General features: G+C 38.7%; 1 protein-coding gene across 1 annotated transcript in view; it reads right to left on the bottom strand.

The window, feature by feature from the left end:
- Positions 1-3,926: 3,926 nt before the first annotated feature.
- Positions 3,927-22,792, bottom strand: part of LOC136883391 (acid phosphatase type 7) — an 85,247-nt gene continuing 66,381 nt past the window's right edge. The window contains exons 7-9 of the mRNA XM_067155664.2: positions 22,459-22,630; positions 16,387-16,524; positions 3,927-7,929 (exon numbers count right to left, since the gene is read on the bottom strand). Coding sequence (XP_067011765.2) covers positions 7,834-7,929; positions 16,387-16,524; positions 22,459-22,630 — 406 coding nt within the window. The 3' untranslated portion in view covers positions 3,927-7,833. The remainder of the gene's footprint in view (positions 7,930-16,386; positions 16,525-22,458; positions 22,631-22,792) is intronic.

Here is a 22,792-nt window from a genome sequence, read left to right as displayed (position 1 = left end):
GTTGCCTGGGTTCAACCTTCCTCGCTCCACCTGGACCACACTCAACAGGATATGCTGCGGAGTAGGAAGAAGTGCTTCTACTCTGGATCAGTGGGGCTGGAAAGACTCTCCAACTTGTGACTGTGGTGCTGAAGTGCAAACCATCCTGCACATTCTGAAGGACTGCCCTCAGAGCTTTTGCTAGGTCCATCGAAGACATTCACCGAGTGATCCCTGAGGCACTCTCTTGGCTGGAAGACCTGGACATTTGTCTCTAAGAGACTTTTTTTTCTTTTCATGTGGCTATTTCTAGGCGAGTGCAGGCCTTGTAAGGCAGACCCTCCGATGAGGGTGGGCAGCATCTGCCATGTGTAGGTAACCGTGTTATTGTGGTGGAGGATAGTGTTATGTGTGGTGTGTGAATTGCAGGGATGTTGGGGACAGCACAAAGACCCAGCCCCTGGGTCATTGGAATTAACCAATGAAGGTTAAAATCCCCGACCCAGCCGGGAATCGAACCCGGGACCCTCTGAACCGAAGGCCAGTACGCTGACCATTCAGCCAACGAGTCGGACTCTAAGAGACTGAAAAACCCCCGCATTAACCTTTTCAATGTGGAGTTTGTGTATATATATATTGTATGTATAAAGAGTCAATTATTTTTTTTTGTGCCTGTTAAGAACTTGTACATAGTCACTTGTCAACTACAGCATCATACGTTAAATAAATAATTCTTCTGGCTCGGGGATTCGGTGTTTGTGTTTGTCTCACTTTCCTCTTCCTATTCATACAATACACTACCAACCACCACAGAAACACACTGTACTGACTACATCCCTCCACAGGGTTGGCGTCCGGAAGGGCATCCAGCTGTAAAATAGGGACAAATCAACAAGTGCTATACAATTCACACTGTGACCCCACAGGTGTCGAAAAAAGTGGTAGAAGAAGTAGTTTTATGAGATTAGAACACTGTAAATGTGGTGACATTTACTTTTCCCCCGGATCCGAAGTCTTGCTCCTTGGCTGAATGGTCAGGTAGTCACTTCGGTTCAGAGGGCCCTAGGTTCGACCCCAGCTAGGTCGGAGAATTTAACCTTAAATGGTTAATTCCCCTGGCTCGAGGACTGCGTGTTTGTACTGTGCCCAACATCCCTGCAATTCTCAGACCACACATAACACCATCCTCTGTAACAATAATATGCAGTTTCCCATACAGAGCAGATACCACCCACCGTCATCTGAAGGTCTGCACCCGGCTGGCAATAGCCATAAGAAATTATTATTAGAGGGACAAGGAAGTATTTCATTTCCATCTCCCTTCATGATTCCCATTTTTGGTATTTTTGTTCGTGTTTTCATTCTTATTTCAATGGTTATCTTCATTATCTCCGTTTTATTCCTCGTAAGATAAAGTGAATGAAACACAAAGATTGGAAATTAAATTCTACACATCTATAATGTACAATTTTTATATACAGGTAATATTAACAGAGAAATTTGATATTTGATGTTTTGGTCCCTTTAATATAGCTATGCCACTGTATACTAATCAAATATTATATAGCCCAGTGCAAGAAATTGTCAAGCACAAGTACATGGCATTCGTAGATGTAGGAAAGGCAATCAATAATGTTGATTGGACCAAGCTATTTTAAATTCTGAAGATCGGGATCAGATACCAAGAAAGGACTATCCACAATCTGTACACAAATCAGTATGCTGTGGTAAGTATCGAGGGCTACGAAAAAGAAGCAACTATTCAGAAGGGGGTGTGGTAAGGCTGTAGTTCGTTCCCTCTCCTTTTCAGTGTATATGAAGAACAGGTGGTAAAGAAAATCAAGGGGGGAATTTGGAAATGGAATCACAATCCAAAGAGAGGAAAACAAAACTCCGAGCTTTGCCGATGATATTGTTACTTTATCTGAGTCTGCACCTGGAGAAATTGCTGAATGGTCTGGACACAGTCTTGGAGAATGAGTTCAAGATGAAAATAAATAAATTAAAAACAAAAGTAAAGAAGTGCAATCGAACCAAGTCAGGTGATGCAGGAAACTTTAGATTAGGAGACAAAGTCTTAAAGGAATTAGATGAATTTGTTACTTGCATAGTGGAATAACCAATTATGGCAGAAATAAAGAGGACATAAAATGCAGACTAGCATAAGCAAGGAAGGCCTTTCTTAAGAAAAAAGATTTGCTCACTTCGAACACTGATATAGGAATTAGAAAGATGTATTTGAAGACTTTCGTCTGGAGCATGGCATTGTATGAAAGTGAAACTCAGGAAGAAAGAGAGAGAACTGAAGCTTCTAAAATGTGGTGTTACAGAAGAATGCAGAAGTTAAGATGGGTAGGTTGAATCATGAATGAAGAGACACTGAATCAAATCGGTGAGATGAGAATGATTTGACAAAATTTGACCAGAAGAGAGAGAATGAAAGGAAACATCTTAAGACACCTTGGACTTGCTTAGTTAGTTTTTGAAGGAAGTGTAGGTGGGTAAGAACAGGAGGGGTATACAAAGGCATGAATATGACAGATTACAGAAGATATAGGATGTAGCAGTTACGTGGAATGTTAAGGTTGACAAAAGAGGGTGGCATGGAGATCTGTATCAAACCAGTTTCTGGACTGATGACCCAAACAACAACATATGAGGCAAAGATTTTAACTGTCCAGACAAAATTGTAATTTATTTATATAGACCCTAGATTAGGTGTATAAATTTTGAAAGTAAGTTTAGTTCAAATTTTTTTTGTTAGTTTTTTCACATCTGTCTCCATATAGACCGATCCAAGACATCTTCTGGGGTGACATTCACATATACCATGTCCACCTTGATGAGATCCATCCAGTTTTTGTTCGGTCGACCACGTGGTCACTGGCTCTTTCAGGCTCCAAGTTCATGGCTGCCCTTGCTACCTTCGCTGCAAACGACATGTCCATACCATCTAAGTCTACCTTCCTGTTGTCTCTGGACAACTGGTGCACCTCCCAATTTTTGTCGGACATCATCGTTCTTTACGTGTCGAATCATAGTAGTCCAAGGCTCCATCGAAGCATTATCATTTCCATAGCATATAGAACCTGCTCACACTTTCCTGTTGCTGGCCAGTATTCCGATCTGTAGAGCACTATCGTTCTGTATATCTTTGACTTGAGGTATAGTGGTACTTTTCAAGGTGCAACTGAGTAAATGGCATCCGCCGTTCCACTCCCTTTGATGAAACCGCATTGGTTCAGAGTTATAGAAACAATTTTATGGAGCCTGGTACCAATTAGCCATTCATATATTTTCACTGTGACACAGGACTCCCATCACCTGGCGCCATTTCATCCAGGTGGCGTTGACATGGGTACGGACATTTGGAAGTCTGTCACCATTGTTGCATATGAGAAAGCCAAGAAATATTTGAATTGCTCCACTTTCTTCAATGCTTCTCCACCGATAAAGTGTGCCACACACTTCATATACTCTGTATTCTTGAGACCAAGTCAAAGCCCAAATTCGCCAAGCTGATCTTTCCACTGCTGCATTTTCCTGTGGAGGCCTTCACATTGTACACCTGCCAAAACGATGTCATTGGAGTAGAGGAGAGTCCAAGAGTGGGGTGTTTGCAGGTCACACGTAACTGTGTCCATTCTAAGAACAAACAGTAAGGGCGGCACTTTGTAACATCATGGAAAGGGGACACTCATTCTATGCCATGACAAGTGCTTGAATAACTTTGGTGATAACGCCAAAAAGAAAGGATTGACTCTGAAATAAAGCAGTGTTCTTTTTCTTGACCTGAGCTACCTTTATCTGTTCACCTACAAAACATTAGGGAAACTTACTTTAGAATTACCCTTGTAGCTACATCCCTCATTTTGTCCCTCTGTAACTCCAAATATTCTAAATTTAAATGTTAAATGGAGGCTTAGAAGACATCAAAACACAACAACTGTCGTAAAAATATTTATAGACATTATAAAGTACAAAACAATATCAATAAAACATCACAATATATTATCAGTCAAGAAATATCTTCTTATCCCATGTTGCAAAAGAGATTCATATCCTTTTCTACTGAATAATATTATTCTTTACAGTTTCCATAACCTTATGGAAAGGAGAATACATTGGTGTGTAAGTAATGATCACACACTGATTCCAAACTCCAATCAAATCAAAGGATTAATATGCTTTAGTCAATTACCAATACACAGAATGGATGAGTCTCAATATTTACAAATATTATTTCACAAAGCCTATTATGAAAATGTAAGAAGCTGTTGTAAAACATCACGTATATGTTGAAAATGGTATAGTTCAATTTAATAAAAACACTTATATAAAATATACCAGCCAATGTTCGCAGCAAACGTTTATTTTTACCATATTATTCTCAGTTTTAATATTAGGCCTACCCAACTTTGGACAAGTAAATTTTTCTTCGGTATACCTAACTTTGGATCTGCCCATTTTTGCATTCAGTCATTCATGGATCGAGATCTAACAGTGTGAAGAATAAACTCATTCGCTACACAATATCATTTATTCTCCAACATGTAAATATTTAATGCACAGTCGAAACCTTTTCAAATAAACTGTCATGTTCTGCTTGAATATTGTACACTGAGCTTCATTCATTAACATAATTTTACTAAAAGTAATAAAATACATAACTCAATCATACTTCTAAATAATGAACTCAAGCATTTAAATTTCTTAAAGACCATGTTTATCAGATACCGATCTAATAGTGAACCTCAAATCGTCCCCAGAGTACACAGACATTAGGAAAGTTTAAAAACATTACGTATGATTCCTCCAGGATATCTGTATCTATGACTTGACAACATATGATACAATACCTCCTGTAAAATGTCATGGGTTCAAGTGTGTAATATTTGAGTAAAACCTGGACAAATTTTTATACGAACACAGTATGAGTATTATACAAGTTATGGAAATAGTTATTTGCCACATATTCACCAGACTATTAAACAGTTAAACTCAAGGCTCAAGTCCCACAAACCAGCAAGGAAAACAGCTAAGAAACTCATATCTGCTCAGTCGAAACTTATGAATGTATGGAGAAAAATGTGGGCCAAATTACCATCCAATGGCATCTTCCAAATTATGGACCCCACAATAAAAAGAGTTGGTTTCTATCTGGACCACTTTACCTGGTCCAAACACAATGAAATTTGAAGAAGTATAGGTGCCTAATTTTTATATCACTGAGTTTTGGTGCTCCTTTTCCACTCTCACTGTAGTGCTGTGTTACAAACTGTGGAATACAATGACTGCACTTACTTTCCGGCTTATTTTCTTGTGGGATTGTCATCTGAAAAGCTGTTCACAATATCTATGCCTGTGCAGGAAGGATGTACATCTACGGTGGGTGAAGGCTTTGAATGACTGGCTCTTTTAACACACTGGTGACAGCCCCCAAACCTGGGCTGGTGTGCCCTGTTGACCAGATAACTAGCTGAAGCAGGTAAAAACGTCACCTCCGAAAATGCAGTCCACAACTTCAGCACTGGAAAGATTTTGTGGAGTGTACGTCAGATTTTCTGTACTTTTGGACGATTCAGAATTCCTCACAGTATTGTCATTATTGAGAAGCAGTTCACAATATCTATGCCTGTGAAGGAAGGATGTACCTCTACGGCAGTTAAAGGCTTTGAATGACTGGATAGACTGGAAGTGTCAGTAGCTAGACTGTGTATGTGGAGGCAGATTGCTGGATAGGAGACCATGACTTCGCATGGGACGGATGGCATCTGAACAGCGATGTTCTTACAAGTTAGGAAATCTACATAAGAGGATGATTTGTGTTAACAAAGATGAGAAAGACTGGAGTTGGAGGTGGGTTGACAACTGGAATTAACAATGAGCAATGGGCAGCCAAGGATAATATATTAGGGAGGTAAGACCCTAAGTCTTCATGAGCTGTGACCACATGTGTATACATCAAAACATGACCTTCTTATCTACAGTTTGATGAGTAAGGACCAAAATTACTTTCACTACCACTTATTTCATTGCTAATATCTGATTCAACATCATTCAGCATGTGTGATGTGATAACTGATCAGCACGTAATTTATCACCAGTATCTCTTAGCCGATGCATGTACTACACCATTTTGACAACAGGACTGATACTTGGAATAACACTACATTTCGAATGTTATTCTTAGGAACAGACCCATTGTGACAAGGACAAAAATGGTGTCAAATTTCCCTCTGGAAAAATCAAATGATCATAAATGTATCTGTCGATAAATGAAACTCAAATTGATAATGATTAATTTATTTACATCTAATGAATTTGCTTTTTTTTTTTTTGCTAGTGGCTTTACGTCGCACCAACACAGATAGGTCTTATGGCGACGATGGGATAGGAAAGGCCTAGGAGTTGGAAGGAAGCGGCCGTGGCCTTACTTAAGGTACAGCCCCACCATTTACCTGGTGTGAAAATGAGAAACCACGGAAAACCATCTTCAGGGCTGCCGACAGTGGGATTCGGACCCACTATCTCCTGGATGCAAGTTCACAGCCGCGCGCCCCTAACCGCATGACCAACTCGCCCGGTTAATGAATTTGTTTTCCAGAGACATCTGTATGAAATTTGGAGTCGACAAGTGTAGGATTCAGTGCATCAAAAGTGGGAAGCGGACTCCGAGCCTATGAAACTACCACGAATGAAATAATCGGTTCTCTAGAGTATGAGGAGATGAGGCCTCTTTGATAAAAGAGTCTTCTATATGTCTCTCAGTCATGGTCATCCATCAATACTTCACATCACAGCCTGCAAAGTTGCTAGGTAACATCAAGTCGCACATTTTGTAACGCTAATTTTCAGATGACACCCCCAGCCTAAGACATATTTATGTCGAAAAGAGTTGCACTAGTAATCTTTAACTTTGTATTTCATGACTCAACCGGCTGACGGATGGCAAGAGAGATCAAAGAACTACAAGGTGCATAAAAATGATAATTCTTGGGGACAATCGTACACCTTTGGCCGAGAAACTACAAGAATTCTCAGGACCTGTCACCATGTGTTAAACAATTATTTATTATGTTATTATAAACCAAAGAAGAACAGCTCTTGCTAAACAGGCCTTTCAAAATAAAAGAAGTCTTAAATACCCATATAAAAAGGAAATCAATGAACAATGGAGACTGATAAAGGATATAGAAAGGAAGAAGAGACATAATGACTTCCTCGTAAATGTTTTTCAAGGAAAAATGCTGGGAAAGAAAGGAAGAGGATGGCCAAGGAAGACATACTACGAGGTTGTAAGAAACTTGATGGGAGAACAGCAATCTACAGTTCTACACAAGATGTGAATCAAAAGTACACAACTTCAATATCGTAGATCTCACAGGCAGAGATCAGGATTTGAACAGCAGTTGTTTTGCTGGAAGCTAGTGATGTCACTATATCTGGTATTTGAACCACCACCATTTGACAATCATAACTTTGCATCAAATTATGCCACAATATTAAAATGGTATCTGATCTGTACATTTCTCAAATTTAAGGGAATTAATTTAGTCATATTCATTCCATTCTGCAATGTTCCTTCTAATATTTTTTTTTTTCCCCTCATCAGAAAGACATTCCTCAGTTTTTTGTTTTGTTTACCTAACAACCAATACATTATAAACACACAATGAGCTAACATTAACTTTAAAAAAAATGACATCAAGGAAATAACCAGGTTCCTCAGAAAAATCACAAGGTTATTCATAAGAAAATATACTATTCTAATATAATATCACAAGCCTTAAACAGTCAAGAAATGGCAATCTTAGGCAACATTTATAAGAAGAGATTCATACAATGCAGACTCTAATCTCCTGGGTGGTATTCCCCACAGCTGTTATAGTTGAAGTCTGTTGGATGACAGTCCTTGACAATCCAAACATGATCAATGACCATACCATCCTGAAAAGTCCCACAATAAGATCAATTAAGATGGCTTGTTATCAATAACTGAATCGGTTACTTAAGGAAGGATCAATTATATATATGTTGTTAAAAATTCTGTTTTTGGTGAATGGTTTTCAATGAGTAGCTACATAATAGTATTGAAAAGGTTCATCTACTTCTAGTTCTATGGAAGGCATAGCAGCTACAATATAGCATTCATTTTAGAAAGAACTTGACTGCTGGAGATGAGTCATTTCTAAAATGAACTTGCACAGTCTTAACTAAAAAAATAAATAAATAAATAAATAAATAAATAAATAAATAAATAAATAAATAAATAAATAAATAAATAACTAAATAAATAAATAAATAAATAGCTGAAAACAAAAGATTTCACAGGATTTCTCACTTCTTACCTATTAAGAGGACTTTCTTTTAATTCATGTTTTAGGGATTTAGGTACAATAAAAAAATGTATCCAAAAATGTGATTAATTTTATTCTACGTGTCTGAGAAGTCCCCGTACCCCTAGTTTCATATGTGTGCCACCGTTGCTCAATCAATCGAGCAGTCTCCATTGAAATCCATTCGCAAAAGAGCGGCTGAACTTCAAGTACCGCGGTCAACAATGCATGACCACATTAAAAGAGATTTGAAAATGAAAGGATTTAGGCCGATGCATATGAATGAATTATCTGACAATGACATGGAGCAACAAGTTACAGCCTGCCGTGCTTTGTTGGTACAATTCCCAACTGTCTCACTCAAGAGTGTAATTTTCTGATGAATGTGCGATATATCGCAGTTCACATAGGAGGAATGTGGTTTTCTGGTCTAAGGAAAATCCTCATTATGTGCAAGAGTTGGAAAGGAACCCCCCCTCATGTTATAGTATGGGCCGGGATATCATCACGTTACTTGTGCGGACCGTATTTTTTTGATGCGTATGTGAATAGAAAATCTTATTTGCACATGTCACAATCTTGGTTAATACCTCGGCTTCAAGACAAGGGAATCATGGGTCATGTGTGTTACAGCAGGATGGGGCTCCAGCACATTTTGCGATTCAGGTGCGCGGGTTCTGCTGGATTGGCCGTGGCTCACCAACATCTCCAGCCCCGTTGAAATGGCCACCATGAAGCCCGGACCTTACCACGCCAGACAACTCATTATGGGGAATAATCAAGTCCCATGTGGCTCAACGTCGGTACACGACTAATGAAGAATTGCGCCAAAGTGTGGAGGAAGCCTTTCGTTCCATAACTTCTGAGATGCTCCGCAAGATGTCAATGAGGACTTGGATACAGATAGAATTCTGTCTAAGGCATGATGGTGCCACATACAGATTCCCTGGATTCATAGTTTTTATATGTAAGTACTCCACTATAATATGAAACGTATGAAACTAGGGGTACGGTGACTTCTCGGACACCCTGTACTATAATAGAATATGTTGAAATCATTGCAAAAGCAGCAAAAGGAAACAGAAACACGTATCAAATGAGGTTATTCTAGACATTACTACATGGTGGCAAAGATTTTACAAATCTTGTCTAAGGAATCACAAAACAGAGGCCTTGGGATGCAAAAATAAGTTTAAGGAATGTTCAAGGAATTCAAGTATGACTCCAACCATCCACGACAAGTTCGATCATCGAACGTAATTACAGGTTTAGTGCAACACACATTTGAGCTGAGAATACCCACTTCCACAGTTGTGAAAATTCCAGACTGCTATGCATTCACTGGACAATTTCCTCTCATCAACTACAGAATTTCAATCAGAAACTTTCCAATATATATATATACCCCAACAAATATGACAAATTGTTCAAACACAATACACAAGAACCTCGTTTATCCAGATTAAGTGGGACCGGAACTGATCCGGATTATTGAAAATCCGGATAATCTGGAAAAAAACTTAAAATAACGAATACAGTACATGTTATATAATCTATTAACATAAGTTGTACAGTAACACCTTTTTTCAATTGTACAAAAAACATCAGAACACTTTTCGTACATTTACGGCTCTGTTTTATGCACTAAAATAATGTGCGAGTTTTTTCTGTTTTACATTTGTATAGCATTTGCGCACAGCACGATCACAAAGACGTTTAACTAACAACAGTTCTGCTGGCGTGGTTTCAGTCAAGGATTCTAAATAGGCCATCAGTTTGTCCAGCTGCATTGTTGCCTCTCCATGAGTCATTGTTTCTTCTGATGGAGCGCCGGTTTCATTTTCAAATTCACCATCAGTGAATTAATAGTGTGTCGCATTCAGAAGAGCATGGGCTCGAATCCCACCTCGGCCGTCCTGGGAATGGTTTTCAACGGTTTCCCATTCTCAATTCCAGGCAAACGTACCCGAATTACTCCCAATTCCAGTCGTTAACTATCCTTGGCGGAAAAGACACTCAAGAAGAGTCGATGCTGTAAGTGGTAGTGGTGATTATTGTTTTAAGAGGAAGTACAACTGGGCAACCATCCTCTATATAACACTAATCAGAGAGAAAAAATGAAAGGGGTCCGACACTTCAAAAAATGAAGGTATCAGCCAAAGGAAGACAAGGGCCACGAAGGGCGTGAAAATTAAAGACTCCCTAGCCCTCGCAAACCTAATAGCGTCGGGGTCAGAAAAGAACAAGAGTTGACCAAGAGAGGTCGGATAGGATAGAAGATAGTGAGGAGCCTGGCACAAGTGGAAACAATGCCAGGACACAGCTAAGGACACAGTGGTCGCCAACCCGCGCTCCAATGTTCAGAGCCCTGGGGCCCCATTTAGTCGCCTCTTACGACAGGCAGAGGATACTGTGGGTGTTATTCTACTGCCCCCACCCACAGGGGGAGTCAATGCCGTAAAAGAAATACTGTAAGCTTACAAGTAAAAATACATTTTTATTATTTTCGATCCGGATAAACCGGAGAACCGGATTAATGAGAGCTGGATAAACGAGGTTCTTGTCTAATTGTCTTTTTTTCTCTTGAGAATTCAAGTTTTTGTGCAAATGAGCCCTTTTTTAAAATTAATGATCCAATTATAATTATAATTTGTGGTTCTTAGCATTTATAATAATGCAAAACATGATCAAAATACTTCAGGTTGTGTGTTTTAGTGATAAAATGAAATTTGGTCCAGAATGTGAAATTGTTTTTCAAGTAATAAATGTTACATTCTTCATCATCAGCTAAATAAATCAGATGTTAAAAATTTACTATACTCCACTGTAAAAATAATAAAAACTTCAAAATAATGTACTTATTCCGCTGTTAAAATATTTTTCAGGGTTGATAATGCTTTGTACTTTATCAATGGGAGTCATCTTTCTTCATCTTTTTAGTTAGAGAGTCAATCAAATTGATACAGCAAAAAGAGTTGGCGTTCGTAAACTGCAAGAAAGAACTGACAAAGCAAAGCTATGGTGTTTGGACACAACATAATGTGAATGCAAAATGAGAGTATTACAAAGAGAGGCTTTGAGAAAATGATCACTGGCAAGATAGTTAAAGGACAATTCCAAATGAGATAGAAAGCATCAAAGCAAGAAGCACAATGACTGAAGAAGAGCGATGGAAAAATCGAATAAATGGAGGGCTTTGGTATATTATCCTACCCGGTGTGTGTCTGGAAATGAGAATGGATGGATGAAGAGAAAAATCAATCAAATTACAGTTTTTAAGTTTGTAACTGTTATACAGAATGAACTTCATGCTTGAGCCTGTATTGTCACAAGTTAGTTCTAAACTGGGCCGTGATGATGAGTTAAGTCATCTACCAAAAATCATTACTTATTTAGAATGATGCTTCCAGTGCCTTTGGAAACTGTTCTCTAGTGGGTGGATCATTTTAGAGATTAAAGTAGGTTTCCAGATTTGAGAAAATTAACCATAACATATATTTTTTTTGATCCTGTACTGACTTATCTAAATCTATTAAAGAAACTATTTAAAATAGTTTATGTTTGGGTCCACCTTGTCAATACACTTAAAATGATTGAAAATTACTTTATTAATTCATACATGTTTCAGGAACAATATGCATTCCCTTCATCAGTGAAGTCAAATCAAGGAATTAAACAATATTATATTGTTTTTATCAGTACAATTATGTTATAATCTAACAGTGACATTATAGGTGCTGTCATGTGTTTCAGATGGTCAAACGCACCATTACTCTCATCAATTTAACGTTACATTTAAAATTTTTCTTAGTAGGTGCAGTCCAGTGTTTTATAAGATACCCCTTATGTTCTATACACCTCAAGCTGGAGTATTCTCTGTGTATCATACGTTGTATGTATATTCAGTCCGTCAGCGCTAACACTGGTGGGATCCTCAACAGCTCTGCCATCAGCTGTCATAGATGGCCTAGGCACCAGAAGAGGCGTACTAGGGAAATGAGGAGTGAGGTAGTTTCCCATTGCTTTCCTCGTGTTACTCGTCCTCTATTATTGCTCTCTCTTCAGTAGCCCAGCTCCTCTCCTTTCAACAACTGTGCCATCACACTGTTCAAGGTCTCCTCGTTTCCATACTGAACTGGGAATCATAACGTTGATTCACATGACCACATTGTTGGCTTCGGAACCACCTGAATTAAGCCTGTTAATTACCACAACTTAAGAGAACAAGGTTTATTTTTCCCACTGATAACACAGGTTACCTTATGATCTATGCACCTCAAGCTGGGCTATTCTCTTGTGTATCAAGACTCAACAACTGGGATACCTTCTCAAATTTTATACTTTACGGTCAGACGCACCTCATCATTTTAACTTGCTATAATCTAACAGTGACATTACAGGTCCTGTCATGTGTTTTATATGGTCATACGCACAATACTCTCATCAATTTAATGTTACACTTAAAATTTGTCTTAGTAGGTGCAGTGTTTAATAAGATACACCTTATGTTCTATACACCTCAAGCTGGACTATTTTCTCGTGTATCATACCTTAACAAATGGGTTACCTTCTCTGATTTGTTTTCAACGTTTTAACTTGTTACAATTTAACTTTTAACATTTGTCATTTTATTTGCTGTCATGTGTTTTATATTTTAACTAGTCATAATTTAACATTTTTCTTGTAAGTGCTATCATGTGTTTTATATTGATGTTTGATAAGTTGTGTTTTGCTCAACTGATTCATTGGCTGATGATGATGCGCAATGAGCATCGAAACTAGTACCAATCTTCTTTAAACAACATGTGATATATACTCACATCAATAAATATTCATTGTATTGAAAATGTGGACGCTTAACATTTTACTGTAATCCCAGTTCAATACGGAACAAAATGAAGTTTCTAACTTTCAATTGGTTTGATGTACTTCATTCCATCTCACCTTACTCTATCCCACCCCATAAGTTAAACTGCATACTAACATTCCCACTACAAACTGCTTGACTCTCTAGATTCAACCCACCAGTCCCATTTAGCAAACAGGCCAACTCTCCATGCTCATTGCATCAAACATCAAAACACAGGTATTGTTGCCCGGTTGGCCTAGTTTGTTGCAGTGCACCACACTACCCTATTCTTCATTGCTACATAACTAGCACACACTAAAAAATAAAAAATGTTAAACTGGTGCTACTGTGCTGATGAGCCTTGGTTCACCAAACGACTGTTCAGCCTGAAGGTCTGCAGATTATGAGGTGACATGTGGTCAGCGCAATGAATCCTCTCAGCCATTATTCCTGGCTTCCTACATCGGAGCCACTAACTCAATGTCAGATAACTTCTCAATTGTCCTCATGCAGGTGAGTGGACCTCGAACCAGCCCTCAACCCAGGTAAAAGTTCCTGATCTGGCTAGGAATTGAACCAGGGGATACTTGTAAGAGGCAGGCTCATTACCTCAAGACCGAGGGGCTGGTAACCACATCCTACATCCATCTCTTTGTCATACTGATCCTTCAGTTGCCCTCAGCCATTTTTATCAATATGCCTCCCTCTGAAGCTAAATGAACAAATCATGTATGTCTCAGAACATGACCACTTAACCCATCTCTCCTTTGAATCAAATATCATCAAATTATTCCCTTCACATCTACACAGTTCAATACTTGTGACCTGATCGACCCATCTCACCATAAGCATTCTCCTATAACACCACATTTCAAAGGCCCCTGTTCTCTTTCTTTCTGCAATACTTTCAGAAATGGCAGTCTGACAAGTATACTATACCAGTATCTACAATATGTTTGTGGTGAGTAGACTGTTCTTTCTCATGAAGGCTGTTTTTGCTAATGCTAACATACATTTTACGTCCTGCTTGATTTTTCCATCATGGGTTATTTTACTTTCTATGTAGAAAAATTACTCTACTTCCTTAATGATATGATACTCCAATAAATTAGAAACTCTATCACGTGTAATTTTTAAAATATTCAAGTTCAGTGAATCTCTTTTTGTAAACAGCCCATGTTTTCTATGGGATTAATGTCAGGAGAGTTCCCTAACCAGTCTAGCACACAAATATTGTTATCACTGAAGAATTTTTCACTTTCTTTGAAGTGTTGAGGAATTAGGTCTTGCTAAAAAGTTCCATCACCATCAGAAAACCTTCTGTAGTTTACAAAGAACTCTTCTTTCCAGTATTTCAACATACTGGTCATTTTTCATCATGCTATCGACAGTTCATGCAGCATAGAACAACTCCCCCTCCAAAAAACTTCTTCACAAGGTGTTTTATGATCTGTAGCTAATGTACTGAATTTACCCGCCTGGCAGCCATGATCTTTAAGACGAGAAGTCTGTATGGTCTGGCACCGCCGTTAGCCAGTTCAAGTCCCTGCGATCAAAAAAATATTGACAATCAGAATGTTGTTCAACTGGGTAGGGGAAATGGTGGTATACAAGTTCTAATCACTAAATTGTCCGCCAAAGGCCTGGATAACCTCCACGCAGTCTTCATGTGGAGTGATGGCATATGACGCTGTTGATGGAGGCATAAAGCCTTGATCAGACCCCTCGGTGCTATTCAACAGGATTACACTATGAACCAGCACCGCGTTTCACCCTCTCCCTTCTTAGTATCATATATCACGTCATTCATTTAATCTCATTAACTCCTCTCTCTGGCTCCATGGCTAAATGGTTAGTGTGCTGGCCTTTGGTCACAGGGGTCCCGGGTTCGATTCCCAGCAGGGTCGGGAATTTTAACCATCATTGGTTAATTTCTCTGGCACGGGGACTGGGTGTATGTGTCGTCATCATCATCATCATCACCACCACCACGCGCAGGTCGCCTACCGGCGTCAAATCGAAAGACCTGCACCTGGTGTGCCGAACATGTCCTCAGACACTCCTGGCATTAAAAGCCATACGCCATTTCATTTCATTAACTCCTCTCATGAGGCTGACATCAGGGAGGGCATCCAGATGTAAAACCTCACTGCGAAGATTCATCTCACTGCATACCTAATCCCGTAGAGAAACAGAACAAGGGCTGGACACACACACATGCAATACAACTAATGTACTGAATTTGTTGGTTCTTTGCTTGCTTGATGCATATTTTGAACCCTCTGCCCCTATACTTGAAGTGACTTTCATCAAAGAAAAGAACTATTTTCCAGTATTCGATTGTCCAGTCCCGATAAATAGGTGCCTACAGAAGACATTTCTTGCGCATTTCTTGTGTAAGAAGGTGTTATTATTATTATTATTATTTTTTGAGGTTTGCAGGCTTCCCTTACGCCTCTTTAAAGCCTACTACAAATATTATTCATTCTTCCGTTGCCCAATTCGTGAGTCAAGTCCACATCAGTGAATGTGGGGTTTAATTTGCTTCTTTTGAAGGGAAAGTGGTTATCAGCTTATGTGATTTTCCTTTTCCTGGCAGGATTTTCCTCTTTTTCTTCAGTAAAACTGAGCCAGTCTGTTTACGCCAATGAATAATTTGATTTACAGTGCTTACACTGACAAAATTTCGTACGTATCTCTTTTGTGTCATAGAATTATTCTGCAAAAATGCTTCAACTATACTTATGCTTCCTGGGAGTTGTATCAATTGAAGAGAGATAATATGAATCTCACAAGGTAACCACAACATTTCTCCAAAAGTATAACACAAGGAAATAAATGCACTTTTTAACCTAAAACAACCATCACACAGATCAATTACTATTCAATTAATGAGAAAACAAACACAGAAAGTATCTAAGAATAAGCAATGTGTAGAACAAAACCTTATTTCAACTAATTCATGTAAAGAAATATTATAGAAAACTTATATTGTCAATTGTTTGTTTCTTTTCAGTACTTAATCTAAGTAATCCACACAGGACTGTATGGGGGCCAAAAAGGGGCCAAGAATGAATCAAGAGAGAATGAAGGAGAGAATCAAATGAGAGTCTGTCTTACTCGGTCAGCTAGTTCATTATCACAAATCAATAAATATCATTTGAGCGACCTGTATACTAATTTAAAAACATTAAATTTTAACATAAAGATCACACTCACCTTGTCATCTGAAACTTGCTCCAGGTATAAGTGGGTCTTATTATGAGGTTGCAACCTCATGTAGCCATAGTCTGTACTGCGGAAGGCTGACCAATCAGGAGGTGTGTGATCGAAGTCAGTTATGTTCTCCTTACACCCCTAAGATTGCAAAAGAAAATAATTACATATCAAATTTCACTTACAAATGCATTCTGATGATGATGATGATGATAATAATGATAATAATAATAATAATAATAATAATAATAATAATAATAATAATAATAATAATAATAATAATAATAATAATAATGCAGCTTATTTAATGGCAAGTAAAACAAGTTTCATCAAAATATCTCAGGACTGAGCGAAGACTATATGACACATCAATTAAGATAGCACAATGTCTGGCCAGGGTTACAAGCTACAGGATGGAATAGACAGTACAGCCTGTGACTCAATGCGGAGTGTTGGACGGTGGTTAGTAAATAACCCAATTCCCTAAAGGGACCAAAGGCTTTGGGCAGAGGTGTTCCTTTGAGTGGATGCTGGTGCCCCCGTGGAGGAAATGCCCACTGAAATCCAAGATGCAGCTTCTGTTCTCCAGGTTAGGGGTGGCCTCACTGAAGTAAGGGTTGTAGTAAGGAAGAAAAGGAGAGGGTAAATAAGTCACTGGTAAGACCCCAAATATAGAGTACGATTTCAGAGTACAGAACGATCATCAGGATTACTTGATTCGAGAACTGGAATAGGTACAAAGGGGAGCAGCACGATTTGTTCTGGGTGATTTCTGACAAAACAGTAGTTTTATGAAAATGTTGCAAACTTTGGGCTGATTTGCATGTATGGCCATCGTCCAGGTGGCACATTGTTAATCAGTAGTTTACCTAGCCTTTTTTTTTAACCCTTTGCAGTCAAATTTTCTGTCACATGTTCCAACAATCTGGTCCAAATTAATTTTGCACATTTTTACCTAGCCAGATTAAACTCAGAACTTTTATTAGTAACCTAAATTATATTATTATTAGCTGCCTCTGTGGATCAGTGGTAGAGTGTTGGCCTCCGGATCCCAAGATAGCGGGTTCAAACCCGGCAGAGGTAGTCGGACTTTTTAAGGGCAGAAAAAAGTCCATTCGACACTCCATGTCGTATGATGTCGGCATGTAAAAGATCTCTGGTGACACATTTGGTATTTACCCGACAAAATTCATTAAAATCTCAGCCATAGACGCCCAAGAGAGTTTCGGTTTACTTGGTCTGCCATCTAGTGGGCCTAGAGTAAAACGGAACGTTGAAATTGACGAGCAGACAGCCAGATGGCGTCAAATTGAAATGTATCGACTAGGTGGAAAATAAATACTAAATTGTGAATCTATTGAAGTGCGATACGGACCATGAAGCTGATTTTATGTAAATTGAAATGTCTGCACACGGTAGCTGAGGTCATACGATTATTATTATTATTACTTTTTTAAAATTATTATTATGATTATTGTATTCTATAAACACGAGTCTAGTGAGTTACTTTCAGCTTTACGCAAAAGTCATCAGTGCAGGAGTGAAAAATAACAAAAAACTGAAGTGGAGTGATGCAGCTAAGAGGAACCTGCTGTCCTCTAGTTTTCTGAGCTGATGAATAAGTTAGTCTATGAGGCTCACTATCATGAAATGTTACATTCCGGTAAACAATATTGTCGTTTGCATTCCCATTTGTATGTGTGGAAGTATTTTCAGCATCACTGTTACTCAAATGATCAACACTGACCTGAGAAGCATCATCATTGCCGTGTGCCGTATACCCTCCTCCACCCCGACCCATTACCTTCATGCGTACTTTTGCTTTTGTAGCAGTCACTGGAACTTCCTCTTCTGAATCTTCAGAAAAAACGTATTATGGTCCAGGATCATTCTGTGCTTTTTTACACAAAGGTCCAGTTGCTGAAGTTTCACGTGCAATGCTGGAGTTCACTACACCTTCATCTTCACTTGACAGTTCTCTAAACTCTTCATCTAATTTAAATAAATAATCATCGTCACTGCTGTCTAAATAAAATGTGTATACATATTTCTTCTTCATTCATATTTGCCGCTTTTATATTGCAAATTCAACCGAGACAATTTGCATTCACAGATAAACACGCCTGGTACAACACGTGTGCAGCACTACTCAATGTAAACAAAACACAGCTGACAGGCCGTGGGTAACCATGACGATACAAGGCTACCTATATCTCGTATTATTTCCATGCAGATAACAGAACGGCTTCCTTTGTGCACAAAAGTTTGCTTTAGAAACTTTAGGGATATCGATCGACCTCAATTAGGTCAAAGAACTTCAATAAATAACTTCTTAATTAGAATGAAATATAATGTCGAGGTGACCTCGACGTTGGACCAGTTACAATAAACCATGATGATATAGATGTTAATTCCCATAGGGAATCTGAAATATTTGTTCTGAATGAGTTGGCTGGAAAATGTATAATGTCCAATAATGAACCATTTATATTGGTATTATAAACCATGATGTTGAGGTCACCTCGACTTTGGACCGGAAAAGGTTAAAATTATTTCAATGAACTTGGAAATTTATCAAACATCTCCCTTGGTAAATTATTCCAATACCTAATTCTTCCGTCCACGTCTGGTTAGCATGATTAGCTGCCACCCCCAGAGGCCCGTGTTTATTCCCGGCTATGCCACGAAATTTAAAAAGTGGTACGAGGGCTGGAACGGGAACTACTCAGCCTCCGGAGGTCAACTGAGTAGAGGGGCGTTCAATTCCCACCTCAGCCATCCTCGAAGTGGTTTTCCAGGTTTTCCCACTTCTCCACGCAAATGCCGGAACAGTGCCTAACTTACGGCCATGACCGCTTCCTTCCCCCTTTCTATCCTCCACAAGGCCCCTGTTCAGCATAGCAGTTGAGGCCGCCTGGGTGAGGTACGGGTCTTCTTCCCCAGTTGTATCCCCCGGCCCAAAGTCTCACTTCAGGACACTGCTCTTGAGGCGGTAGAGGTGGGATCCCTCACTGAGTGCGAGGGAAAAACCAACCCTGGAGGGTAAACGGATTAAGAAAGAAAGAGAGCTAATTCTTCCTCTCATAAATTAACATTTGCCCCAATTTGTCCTTTTGGGTTCCAAATAATCTTCTTCATGATATCTCCTATTTTTAAAAATCTCCATTCAAGCTTATTCGTCTACTAAAGTCACTCCATGCCATCTCTCGGTTGACAGCTCAGAAAATACTAATACTGGGCGAGTTGGCCGTGCGGTTAGGACCACGCAGCTGTGAGCTTGCATCTGGGAGATAGTGGGTTTGAACCCCACTGTTGGCAGCCCTGAAGATGGTTTTCCATTTTCACACCAAGCAAATACTGGGACAGTGCCTTATTTAAGGCTATAACTGCTTCCTTCCTACTCCTAGGCCTTTCCTGTCCCATCGTCGCCATAAGATCTATCTGTGTCAGTGCGACGTAAAGCAAATTGTTAAATAAAATGAGAAAATACTATTTAGTCAAGTTGTTTATCTCCTTACTCCCAAGTCTTACCAGCCCAAATTTTGCAACATTTTTTGTAACACTACTCTTTTGTTAGAAATTACCCAGAACAGATCATGCTGCTTTCCTTTGGAGCTTTTATAGTTCTCAAATTAAGTAATTCTGGTGAGAGTCCCAACACTGGAACTATACTCTAATTGGGGCCTTACCTGTGACTTCTCCTTTACATCCTTACTATAACCTCTAAATACCCTCACAACCAGGGTGATCAGGGAAAACAGTAGTGTTACTAAAATGTTACAAATTTTGGGCTGATCTGCACGAGACCAAGGAGGAGGTGGACATATAATGTACGAGAAGATCTGAAGGAGAAGAAATTAGGGGAAGATGATGTGTGGAATAGGATAAAGTGGAAAAGACTTGCCAGAAACATCAACTCCGCTTGAAGGAGGATAAGAAGAATAAGATCCAACTTACTGTAAATATGACATATTTCTTTCGTATTTCCTTCAAGTCTTCTTAAAATAATAATGTGTTTACACATTCTGTCATAAGATGAATTAACATTCAAAGGCTATCATTGTTTCATCGAAATACTCAGAGTTATTCCCAAGAGTTTGTAAAGCAGTTCGTATTGATGTACCACGTGATAAAATCCCTTATTTCTATTCACAGAAATATAGGAACTTCTAAATCTGGAAACTCTGAAGAATGTTGAAAGGTAGTTGGCAATTTGGCAAAACTTTGGCAAATAAACACAAATAATTCACATATGGAAAAATACGAAGCAAGCTGGTTGCTACTTTTGTAAACATGTAGCCCCACCAATTTCAAGTATTAAGTGTTTGACAGAACCATATTTTTGAGTGTGTCATGCAATGTTATACGCTGCAATTTTAAATTAAATGTATCAAATCAGTATAATAATGTTCTTTCGGCTTACTTTCGTGTCCTACATTTTCCTTCCATGCCCTACATTTTGAAGCCAACTGTTCTCTTTTCAGGAAATGCCATCTGGTCACCTTGCTCATAACTACAGTATAAGACGAGATCTGTAACTTTTACTGACAATCCCGTTCATATGCTTACTCCAATGAAGATCTTTCCTTATATTAACACCTAGGTACTAAGTAATCCCTGTCAGGTAATTTTGCCCCATCAATACAGTAATTAAAACTGGGAGGACTTTCCCCTCTCAGTGAAACTTCAAACCTGACTTTTAACCTCATTTACCATCCATCATACCATTATCTGCTATCCATTTCACGAGACTGTCGAATTGTTTTTGCAGTAGCTCACAATCCTGTAACTTACTTATTACTCTATACAGTACAACATCACCTGCAAAAAGCCTTATCTGTGATTCGTGATCTATACTCACATCATCTATATATATTTATGAAAACCTAAAGGTCCAATAATACTGCCTCGTGGAACCCCACTCTTAATCATTACAGAGAATCAGATAATGCTTCACTTACTCTAGTTCTCTGAGTCCTATTTTCTAGAAATGTAGTCACCCATTGTCATTCTTGTCTAGTCCAATAGCCTTCAATTTTATAAAGAGTTTCACAAGATCTACACAATCGAAAGCCCTGGATAGGTCAATAGCGACAAAGTTCTTTCAACCTTCTGAATCTAAAATATCTGCTATATCTAGCTGGAATTCTACAGGGTGAACCTCACTGGAATAATCTTTCCTAACCTGATCTGCCTTCTATCAAACAGGTCTAATATAATCAGAAGGAATGTTCTCCCACAGCTTAGAAGCAACACATGTCAAGCTGACTGGCCTGTGATTATTTGCTTTTCTGTGTATTGCCCTTTCCTTTGTATGGTGGGGCTACCATATCAACTTCCCAATCATTGGCTATAGCTCCTTCATGCAAACAGTATTGAGGTAAGTACTTCAGATATGGTGCTGATATACTGTATGTTAAAACATCACTCAATGTCTACTTTTTTTTTTAATATGGCCAAACTTGCATATTAACCTTAACACAGTACAGTAACCTGTTGTCATGGTACTACTCCTTGTCCCCATGCAGCTTTTTTTTTTTTTTTTTTTTTTTTTTTCCCCACTGCACCGACACAGATAGGTCTTATGGAGACGATGGAATAGGAGTGGGAAGGAAGCAGACGTGGCCTTAATTAAGGTACAGCCCCAGCATTTACCTGTTGCAAGAATGGGAAACCACCGAAAACCATCTTCAGTGCTGGTGACGGTGGGGTTCGAACCCGCCATCTCCCAAATTCAAGCTCACAGCTCCATGTGTCATAGGAAGAATTCAAAATAAATAAAAATTGTAGAAAATTGAATTCTGAGAACACTTGACGAAATCCATTTTTACTGGACAAACCGTTCAGGCAGCAAATTCACTTCCCAGATACATTTTCTGACTTGCTCTACTTTAAAAAAAAAATCTTCCGCTCCTCAGATGAGCTAGGAGAATTATACATAGTCTACAATAATTTGGAACAAATAAGCTTTCTAACGGTCAAAGAATTACTGAAATCTGATTAGTGGTTCGCACGATTACCTTCCATATATAAACAAACTTCATCTATTTATAATATTAGTTTAGAATAACTTACAGCAGAACCAGATGTGATGTGGATGGGAGCTCCCGGATTGTGATAGGGCTCAGTCCTGCTTCCATTGTAAACTTCGTAGTTGTAAAGGGGCCACATCCTCTCATACGAATGCTCATGAGCCCAAATCATAAGGTCAACTCCATACTTGTGGAACAAGTCCTCCAGACCAAACCTATAAAGAGAACACCACTATACACTTGAGTCTATGTCTCATCCTCTTAGGAACACTGAGTATTCTTTAAGAGTTTTAATATACTTAACATAAAACATTGATACAGAAAATATTTCTTGATTTACACACAAGGTAAGATTACAAGTTTCACACTAAATAAAG

The sequence above is a fragment of the Anabrus simplex genome, chromosome 11 (genome assembly GCF_040414725.1).
Source record: "Anabrus simplex isolate iqAnaSimp1 chromosome 11, ASM4041472v1, whole genome shotgun sequence".
NCBI classification, from domain to species: domain Eukaryota; kingdom Metazoa; phylum Arthropoda; class Insecta; order Orthoptera; family Tettigoniidae; genus Anabrus; species Anabrus simplex.
Note: the sequence above shows the minus strand (reverse complement) of the source record. Positions and strands in the feature narration are given on the sequence as shown.